The 25,393-nt window shown below is 49.6% G+C and overlaps 1 protein-coding gene and 1 long non-coding RNA gene across 3 annotated transcripts in view; one reads left to right on the top strand and one right to left on the bottom strand.

Moving 5' to 3' along the window:
• Positions 1-23,368, bottom strand: part of KAZN (kazrin, periplakin interacting protein) — a 345,483-nt gene extending 322,115 nt beyond the window's left edge. The window contains exon 1 of the mRNA XM_004679336.2: positions 22,929-23,368. Coding sequence (XP_004679393.1) covers positions 22,929-23,154 — 226 coding nt within the window. The 5' untranslated portion in view covers positions 23,155-23,368. The remainder of the gene's footprint in view (positions 1-22,928) is intronic.
• A 134-nt stretch (positions 23,369-23,502) lies between these two features.
• LOC105853389 lies at positions 23,503-24,818 on the top strand. 2 transcript variants are annotated; one of them, XR_001145226.1, is made up of 3 exons: positions 23,503-23,769; positions 24,321-24,517; positions 24,625-24,818. It is a non-coding gene; the product is annotated as an uncharacterized LOC105853389 (long non-coding RNA). The 2 variants fall into 2 exon arrangements; XR_001145225.1 differs by lacking the exon at positions 23,503-23,769 and adding an exon at positions 23,899-24,035.
• Positions 24,819-25,393: the final 575 nt, after the last annotated feature.

The raw sequence follows: 25,393 nt of genomic DNA, 5'->3' as shown, positions 1-25,393 counted from the left end.
AAGCAACGGACGTAGGAAGACAAACCACGGTTAGCCGTCAGGTTTCAGCTCTTTAGAAGCTTGGCGATGTTCTGGCGAGCAGAAGTCTGCCACAGGACGGAACGTTTGTTCATCAGTGAGCCGAGGGTCAGAGAGGTTGGGCTCTCGGTGAGTCGCCTGAAGTTGCAGGTTCCAAGAAGCTGTGATGGCATTAAGTGAGGACCTGCTAGCCAGGGAGCAGTCACTCAGGAAGGCTTGCGCTTTTGGTCCACTGGGGCAAGGAGACAGAGAGGCAGGGGGAGTGGCATGGGGGGACCCCAAGAAGACAGCTCTGGACAGAGCAGAACCTGGCCCGTCTCAGGAACTCCACTGTCCCCGGGGCAAGTCACCTGACCATCTGGACTGTGACTTTTTTTAATGAATGTATGACTACAAATGATTGCTTAATGTTAAAAGTATTTGGGATATTCCGGTTTTGGGGGGGGGAATTTATTTGGTTGACTTGCTTCTGTTTCTCCCCACTATCATTCGTTCTCCTGCCCTTTGACTTTCTTCCTCCCCGCTTAACCTCACTTTATTAGCGTCTGCTAGTGTTTATAGGTATTTTGCTTTGCCAAAGTGTCCACTAGGTAAATGTCCAATATTGCCTTGGTAGCCTGACTTGCTTTACGGCACATCATGCCCTCAAACTCCTTCCACCGTGCTGTAAAGGGCAGAGTTTCATCTTTCCTTGCGGCTGAGTTGTTCTGTCCCCTTGGGCCCTCTCTCAATAGGCCCTCACGCTGCAGGGCCTATGGGCTCTGATCTGCCCAACACGCACGCCAACCAGCACAGGATCTGTTGTGAGATTCTGTATCAGTGCTGTCTCTCCTGCCAGAGTGCCAAGCTAAATGCCTCCCCAAGCCAGCAATTATGGTGATGGCTGGCTCTACTGGCTAATGGCTGCAGCTTTACATTTTCGACATTCACCTTAGCTTAGCACTTAGTGGATGTATCCGATTTGAAAGTCTGATGAATTTCAATAATGGGGCCATTTGATTGACAGCCAAACGTCATTAATTCAGTAGAACATGACAGGCCGCAGGGGAGGAGCAGGGCTGCGGGAAAGGCCTGCAATGGTTGGTCCTTCGTTCATCAGCTTCCCCAGGGCTGATGGAGAAGAAAAGAATTGCTGGTGCTGGGCCGGCTCTGTTGGCTCAGGTCCTGGCTCGCAGGGGAATAACATCTGGATCAAAGCAGTGACATCTCAAGTATCTTTCAGACTCTCTGAGGTCCCCGGAGAGGTGAAAAACCAACAGATGTCCAAGGAGGAGGGTGAGTGCTCCCGGGAGCACTCACCAGGAGCACACTGCAGTAGCTGCAATGTCCGGATTCCTCTGCCAGTCTCCCCCTTGCAAGGAAGCTGGAAAGAGTGAGTGACGCCACGTGTGTCTGTCTCAGGCAGGTTGCACACTGCAGACTGTGGAAACCTTCCACCCTCTTTCTTGTCTACTAATTGCCTGATGAATTGAGAGGCTTTTGAAAGAAGGATGATAATTGAAATTTCACATAATTACATTTGAAAGGCACGCTTTTAGCTTTCCCTAACTTCACTCAAAATTCTGGCTTGTCAAAATAATTTTTAATTTTTTTTTAATTCAACAAAGATTGATGAAATAGCACTGGCTATCTTTTAGCAGTTAATTCCAAGTCAAGCCTCTTTTGGAGCTTTTTTGGGGTAGCTCTTTGGCTTCCCTAAGTGATAGTTCGGTCGTCTGTTTTTCAACTCTTCATTTTTCCACTGGTAGAGAGAACGAGATTGCTTCCCTGGTTTTAATGGCATCAGAGCGGCATCCTGGAATGGTGCAGGGTGTGATTTCACTGGGGCGTGGGAGGGAGGGTGGCTACCCGGCTCACCAGGGATAAATCTCACTCATGATGAAGAGGGTCCCTTCATTACATTGCTGTGTTGCTCTGATGAATGGTGTAGCCCTCTGAACTGTGTGCAGAAGCTTAAAGCAATTCAACACTTACAGAAAACATGCTCCAGAGGAAAGCCCAAGAAGCCTTGCTTGCCCTGGCTGGGGCCTGCTGGCTAGTTCTTCCAAGATCAATAGCTGGGGGCGGCATCCTCCAGGTGACAGATGACACTCCTGGCCTACACAGTTCTCTTTGGAACGGAGGCCCCGTCTGCATGTCTATGGCCCCATTTGTACTGGTTTCTGGCACAGACCAGTAGTTTACTTGAAATATTTAAATTAAAAAGCAGACATTGCTTCATCAAAAACTAAATGTTATTCTGACATGCTCTGGTGCAGCTTTTGGTAATGTCTGGTGAGGGCAGGTGGGGAACATGGAAAATCTGAGGAGAATGAGGAGCTCTTTGCTCTGGGGTCACGAAGCCAGTTCCAGAACCAAAATGTATGGGAAGAGCAGAATCGGATGGGCAGAAAACTATAAACTTCCCCCACTGGAGTAGAAACCCTCTGCAGATGAGATCAGGTCATGTTCTGTACAGGCCAAGGATTCAGTAAGTGCTGAGCAAATGAACAAACTCTTTTCTGAGTCCCTCGTTGTCAAGGCACAGAGCTCAAGGTTCATGGAGATATTGCAGAACCTCAAAAACTCCTTAATTTTTGGTTGTTACATAGACTTTTTTGTTGCTATGAAAACTGACACCTCATGAGGTTAAGCAAATTTTCTAAGATCTTCAAGTTATTTCAGTAACAGAGTCAAGATTTGATCCAGGCTTGCTAGGTCCCCAAGAACTACCACATCGGTTTCAAGATGAATCAGAACGAAGAGAAAAAAAACAAGATCTGAATTTCATTTCAGGTGAGGTTTAATGGTAAAGTACTTTTGATAGGTGTTAATATTACCAAAACACACAAAAAATCTCAAAGGTACCTTATTTTACTAAATGATGCCAATTCTCGCCATCTCTTGTGTTTTTAAAATGACCCACAAAGACCAATTATTAAGCAAACACAAACTTGCCAGTGAAAATAAATCAATATGGTCTTCTCCTTCCTCAATGGCTTCATGGAGGGCTTACTTGAGGGACTTTGATCAGTCAACACTTATTAAATAAATGTGCACTGTATTTCAAAGAAGTCAGATGCATATCAAATCCTTAGGCGCTCACAAGGAAAAGAAGGAGACAAATGGGCACTCTTTTCAGGATCTTTAAGATAAAAGGAGACTGGGGGGAAAATCTATTTTGTGGCCAGTCTTGGGGGTAAATGCTGGACAGAAGCAAGTACAGGAGAGTAAAGCAAACGGACTAGGCCTGGGAGCCAGAGAAAAGAGGGTTGTGGACTTGAGCTTGGTCCTAGGAAGGGCTGGGGCTCCCAGAAGACAACCCCAGAGATTCCTCATAGCTCATTATCTTGCAAAATTGTCTGGTTAAAATGCACAGCAGAAATTGGAGTGAATACTCTACTTAAATGAGTGCAAGGATGAAACTCATGCCCTTTCTGCATTTAGAAGCAACAGAAACCTATCTGAAATGCAGCATCCATTTTTGAGGAAAAAAACACACTTGTAACACAGCCACCCCGATGACCCTGGCATGGATCTGGTTGCTGTGGGCAGTATAACCCCCCTCTTCCCACCCTAGAACCATTGATTAGCCCTATTAGCAGATGACAAATGACTTGGGTGGCCCTGGTTCAGCCTCTGGTGGACAAGCACACACAAGATTCAGCCTCCATCTCATTAATTGTCTTTTCATTTGTCAGCTCCCCTGGGAGGCACTGGCCCAGGAGAGTGACCTTGGACCTTCCCAACTGTCCTGTGGTCCTCCTCCAGGCCAACACAGAAGCTCCTGCACAGAGAAGCTTCGAATCTAAGGACACCCGAGGTGATGGAGACCCATCAGTGCACTGAACTTGAACAGTGATGTCAAAGAGGACATGGTTGTTGAACATGGTCTGTCCAAGGGTTCTCCCGAGAGCACCCCCCTGGAGCTCCACCTCCTGCAACCCTTAAACCACCCCAAGATCCAGGGTCTATTTTGTTTCCATTTTGAAGAGAAAATGAAGGTTTCACATGAAGTTAGTAAGTGGTCAGGCTGGGACTGAACCCCAACATTTTGATGCCGAGCTGGGGTGTTGCAGAGCTTTGGTCACCCTCAACTGGCTTCTTTTCAATTTGTGGTGCTGCAAACTCACAGAATGAAATTTGCATTCCACTTACAGAGGAGAATGGCCCCTGGATGAGCATCACCAATGCATCTTCTGTTGCCAAGAGTTACCTGCCTACCTGGAATGGAGGTGGCTTCCAAGGGGCCTGCTGGAGGGGATGCTGAGGGAGACGGCTCTGAGGTCAGTCCTTTCCTCCCTGCTTATGTGCTGGATGACCTTGGGCAAGGCTTAGGGCTCCTCTAAAATCCATGGGTAAATCACACTAGTAAATCACAGGATTGCCAAGAAGGTATAAAAACCTAACAAAGGTAGGTGTGTCATCAAGTATGATAAAAAAATTAAAGAGCTAATAAATATAATACCGGAACATCAGGTTGTTTCTTCACAGCGTCCCCAATAAAACATCGACAGTTCATTTTAGCCAGGTATCTCTCTCCTTTGCATTTTGAAAGGATGCTACAAAGTTCTAGAAATTTCTTTCTCATTGTATTATGCAATTCATAGATGTAAGATTTTTCCCCTTTTAAAAAATAAGATGTTGGGTCCTAGGCACTGTACACGTGCTCCTGCATTCACCATCTCAATGAAACCTCAAACAAAGACAGACACCACTGTTCTGTGCCCTGTTCCAGATGAAGCAACTGGGATTCAGAGAGGACAAGTAACTTGTCTGGGGCACACCACGAGCAAACAGTGGGGTGAGAGCCCTAGACTACTCTGGAGCCTGGGCTTCTTCGTAGCTATCAACACTAGACTGTAAGTGACCTACCCACCTCTCCCATCAGGCCTGGGGTTGACCCATGGCAGAGTGAGTATTCTAGAAGGAAGAGGAAGATAGGGAAGTTTCCGTAATATGTGCCCAAGGTCTCCCTAGCAAGGCTCCCTCACGGGCTGGTCAAGATTCAGGGAACCTGTCCCAGCTTCCTGCTGCTCAGAGATCATGGGACGAAGTAGAGGCTATGCAAATAGTAATGAATATTAATGAGATAATATGAGAACTGCAGTAATAATCATAACTAACATTCATGGGGTGCCTCTGATCTGCGGACAGTATTATCTGTGCCTTCTGTAAATGAACACACTTAATAACCTCAACATTCTCAGAGGTGGGGGCTCTTCTCAGCTACATTTTATGACTGAATAAGATTTCACTCTGACCTTAAATAGAATTTTTGGAGCTTCAAACAATTTCCAAGTTTTCTAACTTTTTCCCTTATATTTGTAATTTAGGGACAAGCAGAGAGTCTACATACACATGTACACATAGATCTCACCCTTCTACAGAAGGGTAAACTGATAGTAGGGCCAGGAATTGGACGTTATTTAAGATGTTGAGCTGAGGACAAAATTTAACTCAAAATGATTTACTGTCACTGTTCAAAATAATTAAAAGTTAAAAACAACTCACATGTCCATGAAATGATGAATGGAAGAATAATATTTAGTAGAGCCAGGCGATGGACTATTACTTGGTCGTGAAAAGGATAAAATTCTGATGACACACTACAGTATGGCTACATCTTAAAAACATGCTAAATGAAGCAAGCCTGGCACAAAAGGCCACATGTTGTATGAGCCCACTTAAATGAAATGTCTAGAATAGGTAAATTCATTGACAGAAAACAGATTAGTGGTGAGAGGGGAAAAGATGAGTGACTATAACGGTCACAGAGTTTCCATTCTAGTTGATTTAAAGCTCTGAAACTAGATAGTGGTGATGATTCACAACATTGTGAATATACCTAATATCAGTGTATTAAATACTATAAAATGATGCAAATGGTAAATGTTGTGTTGTTTATTTTAGCATAATGATACTAAAAAATGCAATGTCTCTTTTATTATCCATATGGTAGGACCCAGATTCCTCATCTGTCTTTACAAGAATCTTCCAGTTTTGTCCTCTCCAACTCCATTCTCATTCTCCTCTCTCTCACCGCCCACTACTTCCCCCATTGTACCCAGAGCTGGCACTTGACCCAAACACTATGTTTCCCCTGTGCCTTATGCCATGCACCTAGGTGCTGGAGCCACCTCCCACACACCTCTGCCTCGAAATCATGCTTGTCCTTCAAGATTCAACCCCACACAGCATCCCCCAAGTCCGACCTCCACCTGGACACGTCCCTGTTGGATATTTTCACAGGCCCCAAAGGTACTGCTGTCAGTACTTGCCATGTACATTGTAATCAGGTGCTTTTGTATGAGAGGGTGGTGGTACCAGTTAAAAATACGAATTCTGAGGTCCCTGGCCCAGAGTTCAGATCTCAGCTCTCACTGTGCATGGGGAAGTCACTCAGCCACTTGGTGTGTCAGCTACCTATTCTGGAAAAATTATGCTAATAATAATGCTTTGGGTAAGAACTAAGCACAGAAACACACAGTTTTTAGGGCTGTACCCTGACCCTCTAAGCACTCCCCAGTGAATGTCTGGGCCCTTGTCCTTTGTTGCTATCACCTTCCCTCTACCCCAGGAGCTCGAAAGCTCCATGAACCAACCAGACCTGCCTCAAGAAATGGATGCTGAATGAAGCTCTCATCCACCTCCTCTGTTCCCCTCGTTCTGATGGGAAGACATGAACCAGGTAGAAGGGGGCAGTGAGCCCCGCCAGATCCTCCAGTCCTCACTCGCCACTGGAGCCTGATAGGACCATATTCCCAGATTTCTCCACAGACCCCAGGGTGCATGCCACAAATGGGACCCTTGCTAGCCAAACCAACCTGGCCAAAAAGAGTGAAGCAAATGCTGGACCCAGCTGCCCCTCTCATCACTCAAGGCCTTTACTGACCAAGGACAGCTAGAACTATCAGCAGGCAAGCTATAAATAACGGAGGGCAAACTAATGCAGAAATTAAGTGAGGGTCTGTCAGTGAATCAGTGGGGCCCCCTCTCCCAGGGAGGATGATGCATGAGCTGTCGGAGATAAGGCTCTGGTTGGGCATATTTAAGGTGAGCACAGATAGCAGTGGGCACCTCCTGGAGCTTCTGCCACGGCTAAATGGGAAACTCCATAGATCAAACCACCAAATAAATGAGGAAGTTAAGGCCTCACCCATTCTGGGGGCTCTATGGAAAGATAAAGATTCCAACTTAAACCTCCTGAGATGATCTTGTCACCCCTAGAGGAAAGTCACCCTACAGTGCCAGGGGTTTTCCATGGGAGGCTTTGGGCCACAGATTTAAGCACTCACAGCTGGTATTTATTAAATACTTAGTATAAATAGGCCAAGCTCAGGATTTCACATACCCCCCATAGTCATTATAAAAACCCTAGAAGGGGGCCCTCCCTGGTGGCGCAACAGGTTAAAGCACAGCACTAAGAAGCTAAAGTCACTACGGCATGAGCTCGATCCCCAGTCCCAAAGGTAACCCACAGGGCATCACAGACCTCTCCTGACCTGCCAGCTGCTCCTCTCTGATGAAGTGTGCTTCATCAGTTGGCTTGTTCTGCTCCCCATTCTGTCTCTGGTGAATCCTCTCACTGCCCTGCACCTCTGGCCTATACCCCACTTCTGTATGCATAAATAAATAAATCTTAAAAAATAAAAAAAAAGCTAGAAGGTACGAACTATTATCAAAACCCCCCTCCCTTAGATTCAACCGAGAAAACTTCTGTGATCTGATCTAACAAGATGACAGGCTGGGAGGTGGCGAAACTGGGGCTTCGACCCAAGAACCTGAGAGAGTTAAAAGAACAGCTGTACAATCAAGGGTGCTGTCTCGCAGGGACCTTGAGAGACGAAACAGAAACAAGACGGGGAGTTGGGGAGTTGTACCCTGCACAGTGGCTCGTGACACCATTGGAATGAATAGAGGTGGGGACCGTGTTACCCTGAACTTGTAAGAGGCCGCCCGGACAGCCCCTCAGGAGCTGGCTGAAGAGTTAATAGCTATTTGATGGACACCCGCTACTATATTACAATCAGTTGGGAGCGAAATAAATGCAAATGAGGCCACGAGGGCAGAAACCCAGCCTTCCCCAGTGTATCCTGCCCACACTGAAATGCCCTGGCTCTATCCCTGAGCTTCATATTTCATGCAAAAGGCAATGCTGAGATGGCTGCTCCCAGAAACCCAGGGGAGGACACTCAGGATGACAAATGGAACCCTCCCCTTGGATCCCGAAATGCCCAGAGGTGTGGGTGATGGGCTGGAATCCCCAATCCAACCCGGGGAGGGAGCCTTTGGTGGAGGCTGATTTATGGGCACAGGGGCCCAGCCCTTTATTTACATTACTCGCAGCATATAAACTCCAAGAAAATTTAGTGCTTTAATTTGGGTATTTGGCTTGTGCCTTTTTTAAATCATCCTCTTCCATGCTTGCTGGGAAACCAGACCAAATCATGAAGCCCACACCAGAGGACGCACCCACTTCTCACTTGCCTGGCTCAGAGTGTAAGTTCCTCGAGGGCACAGAGGGACCTGTTCAGGAGACACAAAAGCTTCTGCTGGCATCTGCAGCCTGGAGCTATTTGTGCACTCCGGAGGGCAGTGCCCAGATGAAGGAGGGGCCGGGGGGATGTGCTGAACCCCGAGGTCATGGAGCCTTGCCCCTAAGTGCTACGCAGCTGTAGCTTCTCCCACTGCCAGAAAAAGGCTGGGCCTATGGCCTCAATGGCCCTTCCGGGACAGCCCGGATGTCCAGGGTTCCATAACCTCGGTGATGCATATTCTCTGGCACTGCCACGCCCATCACCCCAATTTCCAAGTTTGTCTTCAACGATCGCCATATTTTTTCCCAGTCTTTTGCTGAGTTCAGAGGCATACACGATGTCTAAGTCAGGAAAGACAATATTCCGCAAATGAAAAGGAATAAAGGATTCCCTTGTGGGAAAGAAAGTCGTCACTACTTTGAAATGTTCCCTAAGGTGGCTCTGACTTACTCGGTGGTACTGTCACGGTCGCAGATTTCAGAAGGGGAGCCCTTCGAGAGGTCTCACCCCAAGCCCACGCAGTGTCCTGACTGAAGCGGCTGCCGAGGCGACTCTCTCAAGTTGGGGAGTGGGGTGGGCAGGCTGGGGCGGGGAGTGGCTGACCCCTATCTTTCGCCACAGCCAGCACCGCACGGTAGCTTCTGCGATTTCCCTGTCTGCTCCTTTCCGGCGCCTCAGCGGCACAGCCACATCCAGAATCCACTCCTGCGAGGCCCCAGCTGTCCACACCCCACACTGCTCCTTCCTCTTGGGGTTCAGCAGACGGCAAGCTCCTACCGGTCCTGCCATCCCAGGCAGCACCACTGCACCCCTCATTCAGCAAACGCGCTTTGTGCAGCTGACAGACCGCAGAGCCCGGACCCCTACCTGGCTGCCGCAGTGCCTGCTGGGATGCCGCACACGGCCGCGCCGTCGGCCCCCTTTACGGCATTTACGACATTTACGGCACTGATGCCGGACGCTGCCAGAGCCGGCCACCCACGCCCTCTCGCGTGGTCTTACAGCAACCCTGGGACCTGGGCACGAGTTATCCCTAGGGGAAACTGAGGCCTAAATTGTAACGCAACGTTAATGCCTCAGCCACTGAGGTGGTCAGAGACGAGGCTGTGCACCAGGCCAGGGAGCCAGCGATTTCTGCTCTACACTCCATAGGGCGAGCTCACCGGTGTCGCCATCGCTTAGTTTGCTCGCCTCAGTCATTACACAGAAAGTCAGCGAGGTCCTTTCTTCGTAATTACTCACTACTTGCCACATCTCTCTGGGCTGGACCCAAATGACAGCAGACTGAGGCTGCCAAGCCTCATCTTCCCTGATGGCTCGCCCTGACTCACACACAATGAAGGGGGGATCCTCCCGACCGGAGCTCAATTTGGTTTTCCACATATTCTTCTCGCTTGAACTTTGAAACCATCAAGGAGCTGCCCAGCCCACATGCCTAGCAGATGGTTCTCCAGGCCGCCGCAGTGACCAGTGACCGAGTGCCGCTGGACAGCGCTCATCCTCCGCCAGGCTGGCCTTCTGTGCGTGGAAACCTGTTTCTCCCTGATGCTTTGCTTCCGAGTCCGAGATGGTGCAGCAGCCAAAGAGGAAGCGAGCACCAAAAAATGGAAAGCCATTTACTTGGCCCTTCGGGGTGATTTTAATTGCAGGTAATAAACCATTGTTAAAAGGAAGGTTGATAGTAATAAGCAAGCACATACCGGTTTTGGGTGTTTGCATGGAACAGTGGAATGATTTTGTAAATGCCATCTTCTCTAATAAATCTGAATACTGCTGGAGAGATTAGGCCATTATCTGGCGCTGGCGTAAATGAGAAAATGATATGATGAATTGCATGCTTGAGGGGTTTTAGGAGTGAGCTGGAGACGGGGTAGGATGACGCTAGTTAGCCATGGCAGTTGGCCAATCAAATCATATTGCCTGGAACCTAGCTCAGGGCCAGTTTTGCTATTCTGAATATAGCTGGGGTTTTCCAACATTCATGCCGGGAGGTCATTGTATACGTTTATTTATTTATTTATTTATTTATTTTGCCGGAAAAAAAGAAGGTTGGCTTTCTTAAAGCCACCGGCCCAAGTCAGAGATTAATCTGATTTTGTCATCACGAGGCAGAATTAGGTTTGGAATAACTGTCTTGGCTAAAGTTTATATTTTTCGTTTAGTTTTTTTTTTAAAGATTTATTTATTTATGCACACAAGAACTCGGGTGTGGGGTAGTAAGAGGAATCACCAGAGTAGGGAGCAGAACAGTCAGATCTACTGAAATACACTGCTGAAGGTAGCAGCGGGTGGGTCAGGAGAGGTCTGCTGTGCTCTGTGGGTCACCCCCTGGCTGGGGATCGAACTCAGGCTTCAGTGATGATATCGCTGAGACTTAGCCCTCAGACCACCAGAGAAGTCCCTGACTAAAGTTTAAGTCACCGAACTGGTCACTGACCCACTGAGAAGCACGCCCTAGTTCACCAGAGACGTATCACCTGGCCTGTGCCAGTTGGGGTGTTTATCTATATCCTCTGAGTACAATCTGTTATCTCAGCCTGTGAATCTTTTTGAGTTAGGCATTTAGCCCTTAGCCCTCCCTGTCTGTTCATGTGGCAGACATCTGGATACTTTATGTGGATTTTGATCATAACCTCAAATGAAAGTCTAGGATATGTGTGTGTCAAAAGCACAGTGTCCAGGACATCACAGGAGGGTGGCATCCTCCCAGAGTGTGGCCTCTAAGTAACAGAAACATCAAGAGAGAGACTCAAGGTCTGCAACAAAAATACCTAATTTTGCCTTTGGGGGACAGAAATCAACTAGGGGGAAAAAGAGCATTTCATTCCAAGGTGGGAGATTTCTGAGCTTAATAATATAGTATGCCATTAATAATGACAAGTTCTGGCTGTTGAACCCCCAAACCTGCCAAGCTTTGTGCCAGCCTACCATGTGCCAGTCCATGAACCCAGTGGTTTCCACCCAGGGCAGCATTTGGCAATGTTGAAGACATATGTGGTGGTCACATTTTGGGGATGCTACCAGCACCCAGTGGGTGGAGACCAGGGTGCTGCTAAATGTGCCACAATGCCCAGGACAGCCCCCCACAGCAAAAATCATTCTGGCCCTGGATGTCAAGGTGCCATGGCTGTGCATCCTTGCGTTAGACTGTCCCGGCAGCCCTTGTGTGGCGCCACTAGCAGCCTCACGCTGCACAGTCGGAAATGGAGAGATGGAGGCACATAAGTCACAGTGCAGCACTGGGGTCAGGCCCACCTCACACCCTTAAGCCCACACACTGCTCTACTGTCTTGAAGATGGAAGTGAGCTTCTCCTTCCATAGGAAAAGAAACTGCGGTTCGGATGTCAAGTGTCTCACCAATGACGTCAAAGTTTGCTTAAGGTCCCGGATGATGATTAAACACAAGTGACTTCATCTCCAGCCACCAGATGTCTCCTTCCTGCTGACTCCAACACCTCCACTCATTAACTCTTTGATTCTGCTCCCATAACATAGCGACCTCGGGGTCATTCTGCTCACATCTGTTTTGCTAGCTTACTCATTCAGTCACCAGGTATGAAGCTCCTTTGCACGCCGAGCACGTGGGGACCACACCAGTGTTATAAGGTCAGAAGACAAATGGAGACCCACAGGTCAGAGACTGGTAAACGGGCCCAGTGGCTGCCTGTTTTTGTAAAGAGAAGTTTTAGTTGTATTGGACCCCAAAACACCTATCCATGATCGACTGACGGTGGATGTTTTCGTATCTCAACAGCAGCGTGAGAACTTGTGAGACACTCCATGGTCCCCAAAGCCTAAAATACTATCTGGCCCACTACAGAAAAAGTTTGCTAATATGTACTCTAATGCATCATTCAAGCAAGAAGAGCAAGAGTAAAGTTCAAGTGGAATCAAGAAGTACTTTCAGCTACAATTGCAACTACAGTTTCCAGTGGTGGTGAACCTTTCGTGTTTGATGCTAATACAAATCTAAACCCCAAAAGCACCAAAAGGTTTTGATCCTTCAGAATGCTTTCTGCTTTCCTACAGTCCATTATTAATAGAGCTCCAGATTAAGTTTAATTGTATGTTATTTGTATTTTGCTGTTGGAGTGGTTTTGGAAGCCCAGAACAAAATGTTCCTGGTTGCACTGAAATTAAGAGAGAGATGACACTTCCATCCACTGGATTAGCTGCTTGGGAGTGAGTTTACCACAGCAGGCGTGTGGCTTCCAGCTAATAGTCCCATCTACTCCGCAAAGATGCACAGCAAAAGATCCTGTCCCCATCTCTCCTGAGTTTTCTGCCACATTCGACCTTTGGTCTGTGGATGCATTTCCACTGACATGACAACTGACTAGGTGTGAACCTGGAACAGCAGGATGCTGACCTTTACAGTACAAGTGAAAACATGGACCTACCTCACCAGTAGGTTCGGTGGAGAATTTAAGCCAATCTACTTTGGCTGACATTGACCCAGAGACCCTGCTAAAAATAGTTTAAGGGAGTGTCCTTGAAGGACAGTGAAGAAAGAGGAATTGGGTAGTTGTATTGCAGTGTCCAAATCCCTCCTCGACATGTAAAGAGGGCATCCACGTCTCATGCTGAGACCATGCTCCACAAAGTTGTCCTTGCACATCCCAAAAGCCCGTTTGATGGTGATATAGAAAATTCTCTGTCATTTCCAGTTCCGGGTCATTTAAATAAAGAGGAAGCTCCCCTTGGTGGCTGGCTCTGCCCTGGTTTATACCTCTCTAGTTGCGTAATGGAAAGCTAAGAGGAGGCTGAAACATGAAGATAGGCACTGGAAGAGACACTCAATGACTGTGAAGAAGGCAAATGTGATTCCATGGGTCAAGCTAGATTCTTCCTTCACTGTGAGGGGTTCAGGAACACAGTGTTGGGGTGATGGTGTTGCCGTCCAGGCTTGTAAGATACGGTGGGCCATGCACAAGAGACCTCACCCAGCACTGACCTCTCCACCATTGTGCAGCTGGCCTCATCTGCAGTGAGAGAAATCTCCAAACCTTGCACAAACCTTTTTTCAAGAAACAGTTTTCTAAGTTGATTTCAATTCAACCACAGGGGCCAGATGAGAGGGTCTTTGGAGACAACACCTATGAATGTCTTTGTATATCCCAAGGGCGGGCTAGTGATAGACTAGCACTTTTTCTGGCACAGAATAAGTATGGTGGAATCCTGGAAAAGGGGGCTGAGCGCTGACATTGTGAACTGAGGGTCCTTGACCAAACTATTTCAGAGGCAAGGTGGTGATGACACTGCAACACTGAAGGCTGGGTTCTGAGTTCACTGCTAGTGTGGCACGGCCTCACGCATTGTATTGGCCAGCTGAGTTGAACAGCCAATAGAGAAGCATGATCCTTCTCGCAGAACTGCTGTTAAGATTTAAATGCACTTCCTTGCTTCAGTAGGACTGCCTGGTACCATGTTGAATTGCCAAGAGAGAATCAGATCATGTCCCAGCTAATGGGTGGGTGTGCTACCGCCACCAGGCAGCCAGGCTGGGCCTCTCTGCTGACCCGTCAATCTGAAGATGTGAGCGATGGGCTTGTTTTTTTTCCCCTCCCTTTACATGGTAAAGCTGGCAGGAATAGGAAAAGCAACCCGCTTGAGGAACACATTAATTAAGATAATCAATATACATATAATCACAGGTTAGTTCTACCCAACCGACATTTATCACACCCTCTGGCACTAAGACGGCTCTCTGCAAATGTCTCAGTTTCATACCTTTATCATCAAAAGGGGAAAACAGGATTTCAAGTGGCAAGAGTGTGGGGGTGGGAGATGGCCCCAATCCCACTGTTTGGCAAGTTGCAATTGCCAATTAAATACACGATGCTCAATGGTTTCCAAAACAATTCAAACTAATCAAGGAAGATGAATGAATTCATGGTTGCTGTTGACAAGAAGCCTGGCTAGGAAGATAAGACAAGGGATGAGCTGATTTTAAAAGATGTGGGGCTGCACCCACACTGAAATTTCTACCTTTTCTTGTTCTCTTGAAGGAGAAAAGCTATTATTTATGAGCTAAATGCTGTATCGTCCACATCTTCTTTCTGTTTCCGAGAGAAGGTCCCCGGCCAGTGACTATTCTCTGTAGTGTCCAATCTCAACCTTTCCAGAAAACCGCACTTTTTAATAATAATCTCTTGTGGTCAGTTCTAACCTTTAATAGTGGAATGAATGTGTTTTCCTAGTAGGCTATTATTGCACATTGTTGCTGCCGTGCCTACCTCCACAGGCGTCTGAACCTGTCACTCGATCGTCTGTTTTCCCATTATACCTGTCTAGACCTTTATTATAAAATATAATTATGTTTCCATGCCAGTCACACCTACTAGACAGTGGACTGAGATAACTAAGTCCGTATCTTATTAAATCTGTGGTCCCTGAATCTAGGGGCCCAATCTCTCCAGACAGATGGGAACAGAAAAGAAAGGAAAAGAACGAAAAAAGAACAGGGCGACAGGGAGGGAGGCATGCAAACAAAAGGGCAAACCCTCCTTGCTGGCCCTGTGGGGGTGCCAGGCCGCCACATCACAGTATTCTTGGCAGAGAAGAGCCAGCAGGCTCCAGGGTCAGTTAAAACTGTTCCAGCCAGTTCCCTGCCCTTTGTAGCAGATGGCCACTGTGAGCTTAGGATAGCATTGTGGCTTCCTAAGCCTCAACATGCCATCTGGAGAATGGGGATGGTGACATTCTGTAACTCACTGTGACATGAAATGAGAAAATGTGTATCAAGTGTCTGAGAAAGCCGAGAAAAATCTCAGCCACCTGGCCACTGCTATTCCTAGACTCGTGGTCGATCCTGAATGTCTCTCCCGTTCTCCAGTTCTGATCTTTGAACATCCCTTTTTCTAAGAATGAGTCACCCTGCTATGAAGACCCTCTAGGGCCCTTGCATGCTCTCCCAGAAAAGAGAGGTCACGTCCTTCCCAGTAAAGACAGCCTTTCCAGCGGTGAGACCAAGGGAAAGGCGGTTCTCACATCTGAACACGGCCCGGCCACTTACCTCTGGCCAAATACCAGTCTTTCTTGGTCACAGATTCTGCAGCATTGACAATGCATAGCCCGTGCAGTGGGGCTCTGAGGTTTATGATGAATTAAACAGAGTCTGACAGGCAAGTCCTAGCTCTAATGGCCATCTTTCCAGCTGTAGAGCAAACAGAATTTCTTGGGCAGAAATGGGAAAGATGATGAAAACTATACAAAGCTATACAGGGGGCAGAAGCCACTGCTGGTGACTTTCTGATCACATTTATTTGGGTTGGTATTTGAGCCAAACTCCACACACGGTGCCACATGGTAGTTGTGCAATCATCCACCCATCCATTCATTCAACAAGGATTTACCCAGTTTTTGGAATGTGCCGGGCACTGTTCTACGTGCTGTGAATGGAGCAGAGAACAACGGACAAAACCTTAGTTGTTCTAGAAGTCGTAACTGAATCTTCCCTAGTGGCTGGCAGATACAGGAGTTCTCAAATGGGGACAATTTTAGTGTCCATTAGACGTGACAACTTCTGCAAACACTTTTGGTTGTTACAATTGGGGTGTAGAGGGTTCTACTGGCATCTAGTGGGCAGAGGACAGGGATGATCTAAACATCCTATAATGCACACTGCCCTCCCAACCCCCCAGCCCCAACAAAGAATTCTTAGGCCCCAAATGTCAATGATGCTGATGAGCTCTAAGATAAAGGACTCTGTAAGAGGTCACTCAGTCCACTGGGTGTGGTCTCAGCCCACTGGAAGCTACTGAGACCACTGGGGAGAAAAGCAAGAAACGGGAGGGACTTAAAATGGGTTTAGGTGGAGAGAAAGCTTCCAACTTTGCCTAGAACCATCCTTCTGAAGAGAGGACACATGGTGTGCAAGAAGTAGGCAGCCTCAAACCCAGGATCAAAATGGTGACAGGTCATCCCTGGGTTGCTAATCTTGCAGGAGGGTCCAACTCCCTCCTATTGGCTCATTTTGTGTTTCTCTAACTCTTCGTCATCAGATTCTGTCATCAAGGATCCATAATCTACCACTGATCTAGGAAAATAATAATTGAGAGTGTTAGTCCCTCAACCTTCCTAACATAACAAATCAAAAGATGTTTCTAACCTAGGAGATAATACAGACTTACACACTCGGTGGGACTAAGTTCCTTGGTCATCATCTATCAGCCGAGTGACCAGGACATCAGTGTGGAATAAGTATGGGCACAGGCTCAGGAGCCAAGACTTGTTCACTGAATCTCCAAGCCTTAGCTCTCTCATTTGTAAAATGGGTACAGAGTGGTACCCGCCTCCCACATCATTATGAGGACTGGATACATCGACTGAGTGCATTATTATAAAAAAGCACTTAGATCTGGCCCTGATAAAGACGGAGTCATCCCTTGCTCTTGTCGCCACTGTGGCCATCATCACTATGACATGGTAGACAAGCACCTCTGCAGGTCTCAGTTTCCCTTTTGAGTCCCTTCTGAGTCTACCCCACTGGTCTCAGAAGACAATGACATGTGGGAAGCCATGGGCTCAATACTTGCTGTTTTAAATCCTTATGATTGTTATTTCGGAAAAGTTTGCCAAAGCACTGAATCTAATTCTCATTGAGTTCTGGATTAAACAGTTTTCCTCCACCAAAAAGAAGAAGATATCATGGTCAGGACAGTCCCAGCACACCTGATGTCTTGGGTTGGACCCAGCTCCCTCTAGAGGCACTTTGCTCTTAATGATTCAGATCGGTTCAAATGGTCTGTGGAGCTGAGACGATACTGGAAATGGAAGCCTGTTACATACCCACAGAGACACTCATGCTGGCCGATGAAAAGGACAGGGTGGGCGCTAATGTCACCTCCCGCCCCCTCCTCGCTCCCACCTGATGGCACAAGGGGAGCACTTGGGCCTGGGGAACAGGGGTCCTTTGCTTGCAGAACTGTCTATTACAACCGCCTAGTATGACTACCTGAGTTCTCTTGCGGGGTCTCAGCGCATCAGTGGGCAAAGGGCGTGGGTGCTTTTCAGAAGTTGACGCCAAGGTCCAGCAAGGCCGAGGTGCAAAGGCACACAACACATTTAGAACCAGTGGTCTCCCACCATGCAGAAGCCACCTGCTCAAACAGTTGCTCTTGCCAAACTCATTAAAAGTGCGTTCAGCTTCTTTCATGTTTCCAACAGCTTAGGACTCCAAGGGGGAGGCAGCAATATCCACAGAGCAGAACCTGGTCGCCAGCTCAGAGATCTGAGGTTACATCAGACTAGCAGGAATTTTCTGGTCTCATCTGACCCCAGAGGGAGGAAGAAGAGAATCCTTTCCCTAGTCTTCCCCCAGCTTGTTGATGTTGAGAAGCGGCTGGCAGGGGAGCACTGAAGCCAGGCAGGGTGGCACGGGTCAGTGGGCCTCTGACCTGCTCTTACCAGGTGCAACCTGGCCGCTCTGCTTTCTTTTTCCAGATGATTCTGCCCCAACCCTCTCTGTCTGCACGGCAGATGACAAGACACTGCAGCAATGGCTGTTGGTGGCCCGTTTATTGCCCCAATACCCAGCCCAACAGGACAGGCTCATTTTCACTTACAAAATCACTTAGAAACCCATTGTCTGGCCTCAACAGCCAGAATGGGTTGTTCCTGCCTGACAGATGTCAAGGGGTGAGAAGCCCAAGTGCGATTATTCTCACAAACCTGTCCTGGAAAAGGTCTGAAGAAGAGCCGAGGAATTCATGTGGATTTCAATTTCCTTCACCATGTCACATTGGGAAAGCCAGAACTGAAATATGCAAGGAACACAGCCAGGACCCCAAGTTTGACCTTCTGGACCCCATATGACTGGCCCGGCGAGCCAGCCTCATGACGAGCACCTCCCACCTGCCAAGCCCATCTGCTGCAAGCTTGCTGGTGGCCAGGAAGCCACAAATTATAACCTACAGGATTCCTAAAAAGTGCCAGCACTTTGCGGGGGGCGGGGCGGGGAGTAATGGGGTGGTGATGGGGGAAAAGGAGTGGGGAGAACCCACCTTGCTTTTCACTGGGAGGGGAGGTGACAAGGGTCTTCTGATAAAAATCAGATTGGCTTGAACGCTGCTTAAAACCCAAGAAGTTCGGAAAGACCTCAGTCAATCATAAACTATTGGATGCATGAAATTAACCAGAACCAGAAACTTGACTCCAGGGGTCCTCCGAAGGTATTTTCCAAAGACAATGGAAAGACAGTAAATAAAACCAATCAATAAGTAATTTCAGCCACGCTGTGCTGATCTGTAAGTAACCCTGCCAGGGCCTGCGCATGCTGGTGAGGAGGAAGAAGCTGACGCCCATCTCGTGAAACGGATCCCTGAGGAAAGTCCCTCCCTAGGGCCACTGATGGGGCTGGAAAATTGAGGCATGCATAGTGGGGTGACCTGTCCCCACCCCCCCAAACCACAGAGGGCCCCCCAAGCCAGAGTCTGCCAGGCCTTTTGCCCTACCTAGGCCCTCTGCTATTTGAAAACGGTCTTCAAAAATGAAAAGCATCTCCTGGGGAAAAGGAGACAGAGGCAGAATGAATTGGGAAGGGGATGGCAAAAGACAGAACTTATTTTACAAAGCAACAGTGCCCAGCATCTCTGCAGACTGCTCAACATTCAATTCAGCCCAAAGGTAATTTACACTTCACCGAAGAGTTGCCAGTGTGGTAGTAATGCTAGATAAAAGCAGTCAGACCTGAAGGAACAACCTATTTTAACACCTGGGGAGAAAATAATAAAACTGGCGTCTGTTTATGGAAATTCACAAAGGTGTAGGAAAATGACCCTTTTCCCCATCCCATCCTAACAAAGGCAGTAAGTTCTCAACACCAAAGAGAGAGGCATAAAAATATAATTATTTCATTAAATAAAAGGGGGGGTGGGTAACAAAATAATGGCAGCAGGTATCCATCCTGCTGGGTCTAGCATTTTATGTTACATACAGTTAACACCTATTTGAGTTGAGTACAATGGGGCTTAATTGTTTTATTCTACGCACCGCACAGCAACCAACTGAATCTAATATTAGTCATTCATCAGATAAAACATTTTCGGAGAAACAAACTGCTATATTTTCCCCTCAAAGAACAGCAAGCATTTAAAACACATTTTCCCAGAGATGTTACGCTGAAGAAAAACAGCTTAGAAATGTTAGTTTAAACAAATCCGTTCTCTGGCTACCAACAACAAGAAGTATTGGAACAAATGCTTGGCTCTGTCCTCTCCAAGACTCCTTCTGTCCACCTGTGGAGGCCGTTTTGACCCCTCCAACCCGACGGGCACTTTCGGGGCGGGGAAGCGGGACGCCTGCCAGGGTGCCCCTGCACCTTACAGCGGCCTCATTAGACTTAACCAACTCGCTGGAAGCAGGGAGGGCGAAGATGGGCGGGCTGCCAGGCATTCTTTCAACACAGATTCCCAAAGAAGATCCTGCAAAGTGTCGAAAGCCCAGAATTTCAGCAGCTCACTTCCTAGACTCTGCTGCATGCCAACTCAGGGGGCACCAACCCAGTCAGTGTTTTGTTAAAATGACAGTCTGCATTAACCCTCTGGGAAAACCCAAGTTTCCTTCAGCAGTTTAGCGACTGTCAGCATCACTGGAACAAAACATCCAGGGGCGGAAGTGATGAGTCTGTTTGATTCACCGACATTTTTTTTTTTTTAAACATAAAATTTTGAAAATGCAGCTGAGAACATCTTGGCAGGGGGAGCAAAAGGTGATTTCTACCCAGAAGCATTTGGGCTAATATTATTAAAAGTACATTAGCTCACATTGAGTATGTACATAATGCCCTTTAGTTAAAAGGTGACTTATACTGTTGCATTTTGAAGGACAATTCCTTTCGCTCCAAACCTTGATTTGAAAAGTGATAACTCAATAGCACCAAATCCTATCAGGGTTGGGGCCCTCCGAACCTCACAACACAGACAACGAACACAGACGATGTCCGAAGGGCACTCAGGAACCCCCAGCAGCTGAGTTTCTGTGCGCCTTTTTGGAGGTGTGTTGAGAAGAAACAGAGAGTCACCAGCCTACCACTCTACCCATCAGCTCAAGCGCTTGTCTTTGAGAAGTCACGTGAGCAGGTGCCACCACCAGACCTCGGCTGCTCGGGGCTGTCCCAGAGGAACGCAGGAGCAGGGAGCAGGCAAACCGAGCCAGAGCAGACACTCCAACACTCTGAGGCTCTGTAATGGCAAAAGCACCGGGTGGATGTCCCCCTGGACTTATGGGGGGCTCCTTTCCTTTCCGATCATCACAGCAGTTTAAGTTCGCATCCCGTAAAGGCGTATGTGCACCCTGACCCCCATTAAGTTGAGTTAAAACCTTGAGCGTTTTATTTTCCAAACAGAAAATCACTAAGTGCTCCCTAGGAAAGGTTTAGAAAAAGGCCAGTGGTCCACAGGGGAAACATCCAGACCATCCCTCTCCTCCCACCTGCAGCCAGTCGCTGACATGGGCAGACACGCTCCCAAGAGCACAGGAGCTGCTGGTGGCGTGTGTCTTTAGAGGTCCCAAGAGACTCGAATGCCACTTGCACGGCCACAGTCTTGGCATTTTTGTAGGAAAAGAGAAAAGGGAGACAGTTCCCTGTTGCCCCACTACGCCGAGGAAACCAGCAACCGAGCAGCTCGTGTGCAAGTTGAGTGTCCTCTGGGCTGCACTGGGCTCCAGTGTGCTCGTCCGCAGCTGGACCCAGACGCAGATAAAAGCCACTTAACTTTCCCTGGGCTCAGGGAAGGGGCCAGCGGTAGGAAATAAACCTGCTTTATTCAGCCTCCCTCCAACTCCCCCCCTCCCCCACACAGCTTGTAACTCCTAGCAAAATGCCAGTTTCAAGCTAGTATTTCTTACGTGTTGGAAGTGTCTCTGCTTCCAAAACGTCCAGCATGGCCATGCTGCCTTCCCTGCCTGCCCAGGTATCAGCGAAGACCAACTTCCACACACCACGACGCAGCAGGGAGACCCGTGCACCCCAAGAAACCCACACACCAGACACCAGGCTCGCGGCACCTTCCCACCATGACGTCATGCTGCCTCGGTACCAAATCACTGCCCCAATTCTTCCACTTGGGACAGACTCCTGAAGTACCAAGGCAGGAGCTGGCGTGGACGCCAGGAGAAAACTGCTGTTCAGGCCCGACATCTACACTGGCACTTTCCTGGGAAGGTAAGCAGGACCAGATACCCGAGGCAGAAAGGCGTGCGCACACTTAGGAGATGCGCTTGCAGAGACAACAAGACCAGAACATTCTTCCGAGTCACTGAACAATTGGTGTCTCATACTTCACCAAGTGACATATTTATACAAGTGGCCCTCCAGGGTTGGATTTTTTTTTCTGCCTGAGTTCTGGGTTTCAGCAGTTTAGTTTACAATTCAAATGGCATTAATACCCAGTGACACTGCTTCTTAAAGGGCAATTAGAAGAAAGAAAGAAAGAAAGAAGGGAGGAGAGAGGAGGGAGGGAAGAAAGCAAACGCGAAAACCCCCAAAGCCGGTTCCCTCTTGGGCTTTTCAACTCACGCAAAGCAAACTACATTTTTTTGGATGCTTCCTGCACCTTGAACCCTTGCAGAAGGTGTCAGAGCTTCATCGCTGTCAATGTCAACCCAGGCCACAATCTTTCTTCCCGTCCTCTAAACTGCCGTCCTCTCCAGCGGAGACTCCCTGCTCCAGCCACCCAGACCTCCTTTCTCCAGAAGCCTCAGCCTTTGAGTGCACCCTCTCCCCCCCTGGAAAGTGCTCTGGCTGCTTATATTTGCAGGAAATTTAAACTCCCTGCCGAGCAGAGATGAGCAGAGAGCATCTACTGTTGCACTGATATATTCCAAAGCCTGCACCGTGGCAAATGAGGAGAAAATAAAGTCCAGATGCAATCAAGACAAGGGCTTTGGCATCCGTGAGAGAAGTGCAAACCAGTTCAAGGCTCTACCCAAACCTGGGCAGCAAGGCCTGGAGTTCTCTGGGAGAAGCTTTCCCAAGCACGGCACCTTCTGGAACTGGGGGTGCCACGGCAGGCATCCACCCCTGCCTGCCAGGGGTGAATGCAAAGGCCGGCCACGAAAAGTTTGCCCGGGGAGCCGGGGGCCATGTGCCACCTAAAGGACACTTTCTCCTGCAGGAAGGGACCCACCGGCAGCGCCTGGCCCACGCTGGCCTGGGCCGGTGTGACCGTGTGAGCCCGTGCTCAGGGCACCGTTTTTCGGTTTTCGCTACTGACAGCAGCTTCCCACCCCCAGCAGGGGGGCGGCGACCACACCGCCGGCGCCCGGGGTCACCAGCCACAATGCCAAGCGATTGCGCCCCGGGCATGAGGGCACCGTGCCCGCGGCCACCGCGGGGCCGGGTCCTGCTCGCTCGCCTCTCCTCCGCCCTGGCGCCGGGAGCTCCCTACCTTGCGCGCCGACCTGCTGGATCTCCATGTTCGCCGCCGCCGCCGCGTCCGCCGCCGCGGCGCTGGCCGCCGCTCCCGGGCCCGGGCCGGGGCCGCCGCCGCCGCTCAGTTCCGCCAGTCTCCGGTTGGTGGCCGTGAGTTCGGCTCGCAGGTTGGTCACCTCCTGGCTGGCCGACTGGACCGCCCCATCGATGCGGAGCGCGAGCTGCTTATTGTCTTCCATCATGCTCAGGATTTTGGCCTGGGGGTGAGAGAGGTGACAAAGAGCTGCATGACGCGCGGGGGGCGCGCGGCCGGGCACCCCTGGCTCTACCTGTTGGGTCCCCCGCGGCCCGGCTCCCCCGCGCCCCGACCCCCAGGCACCGGCAGCGCCGGCTCCTTCGGCGCAGGAATGACAGCGGCGCCTCCAGCCCGAGCCGCGGCGGTAGCGAGGCGGCGGGGGGAGGAGGAGGAGGAGAAAGGGGAGGCGGAGGAGGAGGAGGAGAAGGAGGAGGAGGAGCAGCGAGCGCGGAGACCCCGGCGCCGAGAGCGGCTGGAGAAGGACACCGCGCGCCGCCCGGCACTCTTTCAGCGGAGCCTACCATTCGCCGCGCGCTCGGGAGGGGGCCTGGGCCGGGGGCGGGGGCGCACCCTCGGCCCCCTGCGCCCCCCCACTTCGGGGACACACCCCCCGGGAGGCGGGGGTGGCTGGTGGCCGCCCAGGGTGGGCCGAGCGGGTGCCCCCGCCGCCGGGTGGGGGCCTCCGGGTCCAAGGCCGGCCCTCTGTCCCCTCCCTGGAGCGGTGGGGCAGCCCCCGCCCTGGCGAACTAGCCCCGCGCAGAGAACTGGGGCCCCCGAGGAGGTGGGTGCTTGGGAGAGAGGGGTGCTAGGGAAAGGGGCCCCGGAGGGGAGCGGCAAGGAAGCTCAGGGGAGGGGATGGCTTGCTCTAGCTCCGAGCAGAGGAATTCTTGCTTTGCCTTTTCCTTAAAATGCAGGTAAGGAACGTGCAGCCTGGAGCTGAACGAGCAAGTAGCTCTCACTCTCCAACCCCACTGCACCCCACCTCCGCCCCCCCAGAGTGTGCTGTGCTGTCCCCCAGCCATAAAGGAGTGCTCTGGCCTGCCCCAGGTGGAACACTCACTGTCTGGCCTCCCTGCCTGCCTGTGTGCCGGGTGCCCTAAGTGGGGGGTCTCCTTGGCCTGGTCCTGAGCAACTTAGCTGGACCAAATATTGGGCGAGGGGAGGGATGACTAGGAAAGACTAGAAGGTGTCAGTGGGTCTGCTACCCCTTTCTCCTCCTACCCAGAATAGGAGTGTTGAGGCCCTGCTGCCTCAGTTTACCCACTCCCTGCTCCCAGGAGAATGGAGATAGCCATAAAGTTGACAAACCCATCTAGTTCCTCTTTCTCCCAGACCACAGGCTTTGCAGTTTTCACTGGGGCCCTGGATTCCAGCCACTGGATCTTGTTACCATCAGGAGCTTAGTCCATGCAAATAGGACAATTTAAAACATCCTCTGTACCCCAGGACAACAGAGCACCAACATTCTGCTCCCTTGACCTGGGGAGAGCAGCTCACTGCAGAAGCTGATGAGGTGTTCCACAGAGGAGGTATGCACCCTTCAAATTCAACAGTATCTATCAGATGCCTACTGCATGCAGAGTGCTCGGGATATATGGTCATCTCCAGGGAGTAAGGATTCTTATTCCCATTTTAGAGACAAGGAAACAATGGGCCTGGGTGGGAATTGAGCCATTTACCCACAAGGCCCACAGGAACCAAGTGATACCAGGACTGGAAGTGAGCACTTCTCCAAGTTACTTCCACTGTGCCATGGGTGCTGTTTCCCCCCTTTTCTATGGAGCCTAAAAAACCCACTCCAGTCCGGGCCCTCCCTGGTGGCGCAGCGGGTTAAAGCACAGCACTGAGAAGCTGAAGCCACTTCCGCATGAGTTCCATTCCCGCCTGCCCCGGAGGAGACCACATGGCATGGCAGACCTCTTCTGACCCGCCCGCTGCTCCCCTCAGCAGTGTACTTCGTCGATCTGCCTGTTCTGTTCCCCACTCTGTCTCTGGTGAAGCCTCTCACTGCCCCTGAGCCTCTGGCCTGTACCCCAGTTCTGTATGTACAAATAAATAAATCTTTAAAAAAAAAAAAAACCACTCCAGTCCATCTCCTGTGTCCATTAACAAGGTTTTGCAAGAGGAAAGGACAGTGTTAGTGGAGCATGTGCAGAAGACATAATGTCCCACTGTATTCACTCTACTCAGCTGACTGGTCAGCAGGGGACTGAACCCCTGACTTGAGTCTCATCAGTACAAGTGCTGACCCATTGGATGACTCACACAGGATTCAGTCTCTGAAGTCCTTCTGCTTAGTTAGGGGGAAACATCACACTATAGAACGTTGTGGGTCTTTAAAAGGGCGATGGAGTCTTCTGCTCAACTACTGCAGAAAAGAGCTTGCTGGTGCTTCAAAAAAGTCA

This window comes from Condylura cristata, unplaced genomic scaffold, assembly GCF_000260355.1.
Source record: "Condylura cristata isolate star-nosed mole 26May11 unplaced genomic scaffold, ConCri1.0 scaffold00008, whole genome shotgun sequence".
Lineage (NCBI taxonomy): Eukaryota > Metazoa > Chordata > Mammalia > Eulipotyphla > Talpidae > Condylura > Condylura cristata.
Note: the sequence above shows the minus strand (reverse complement) of the source record. Positions and strands in the feature narration are given on the sequence as shown.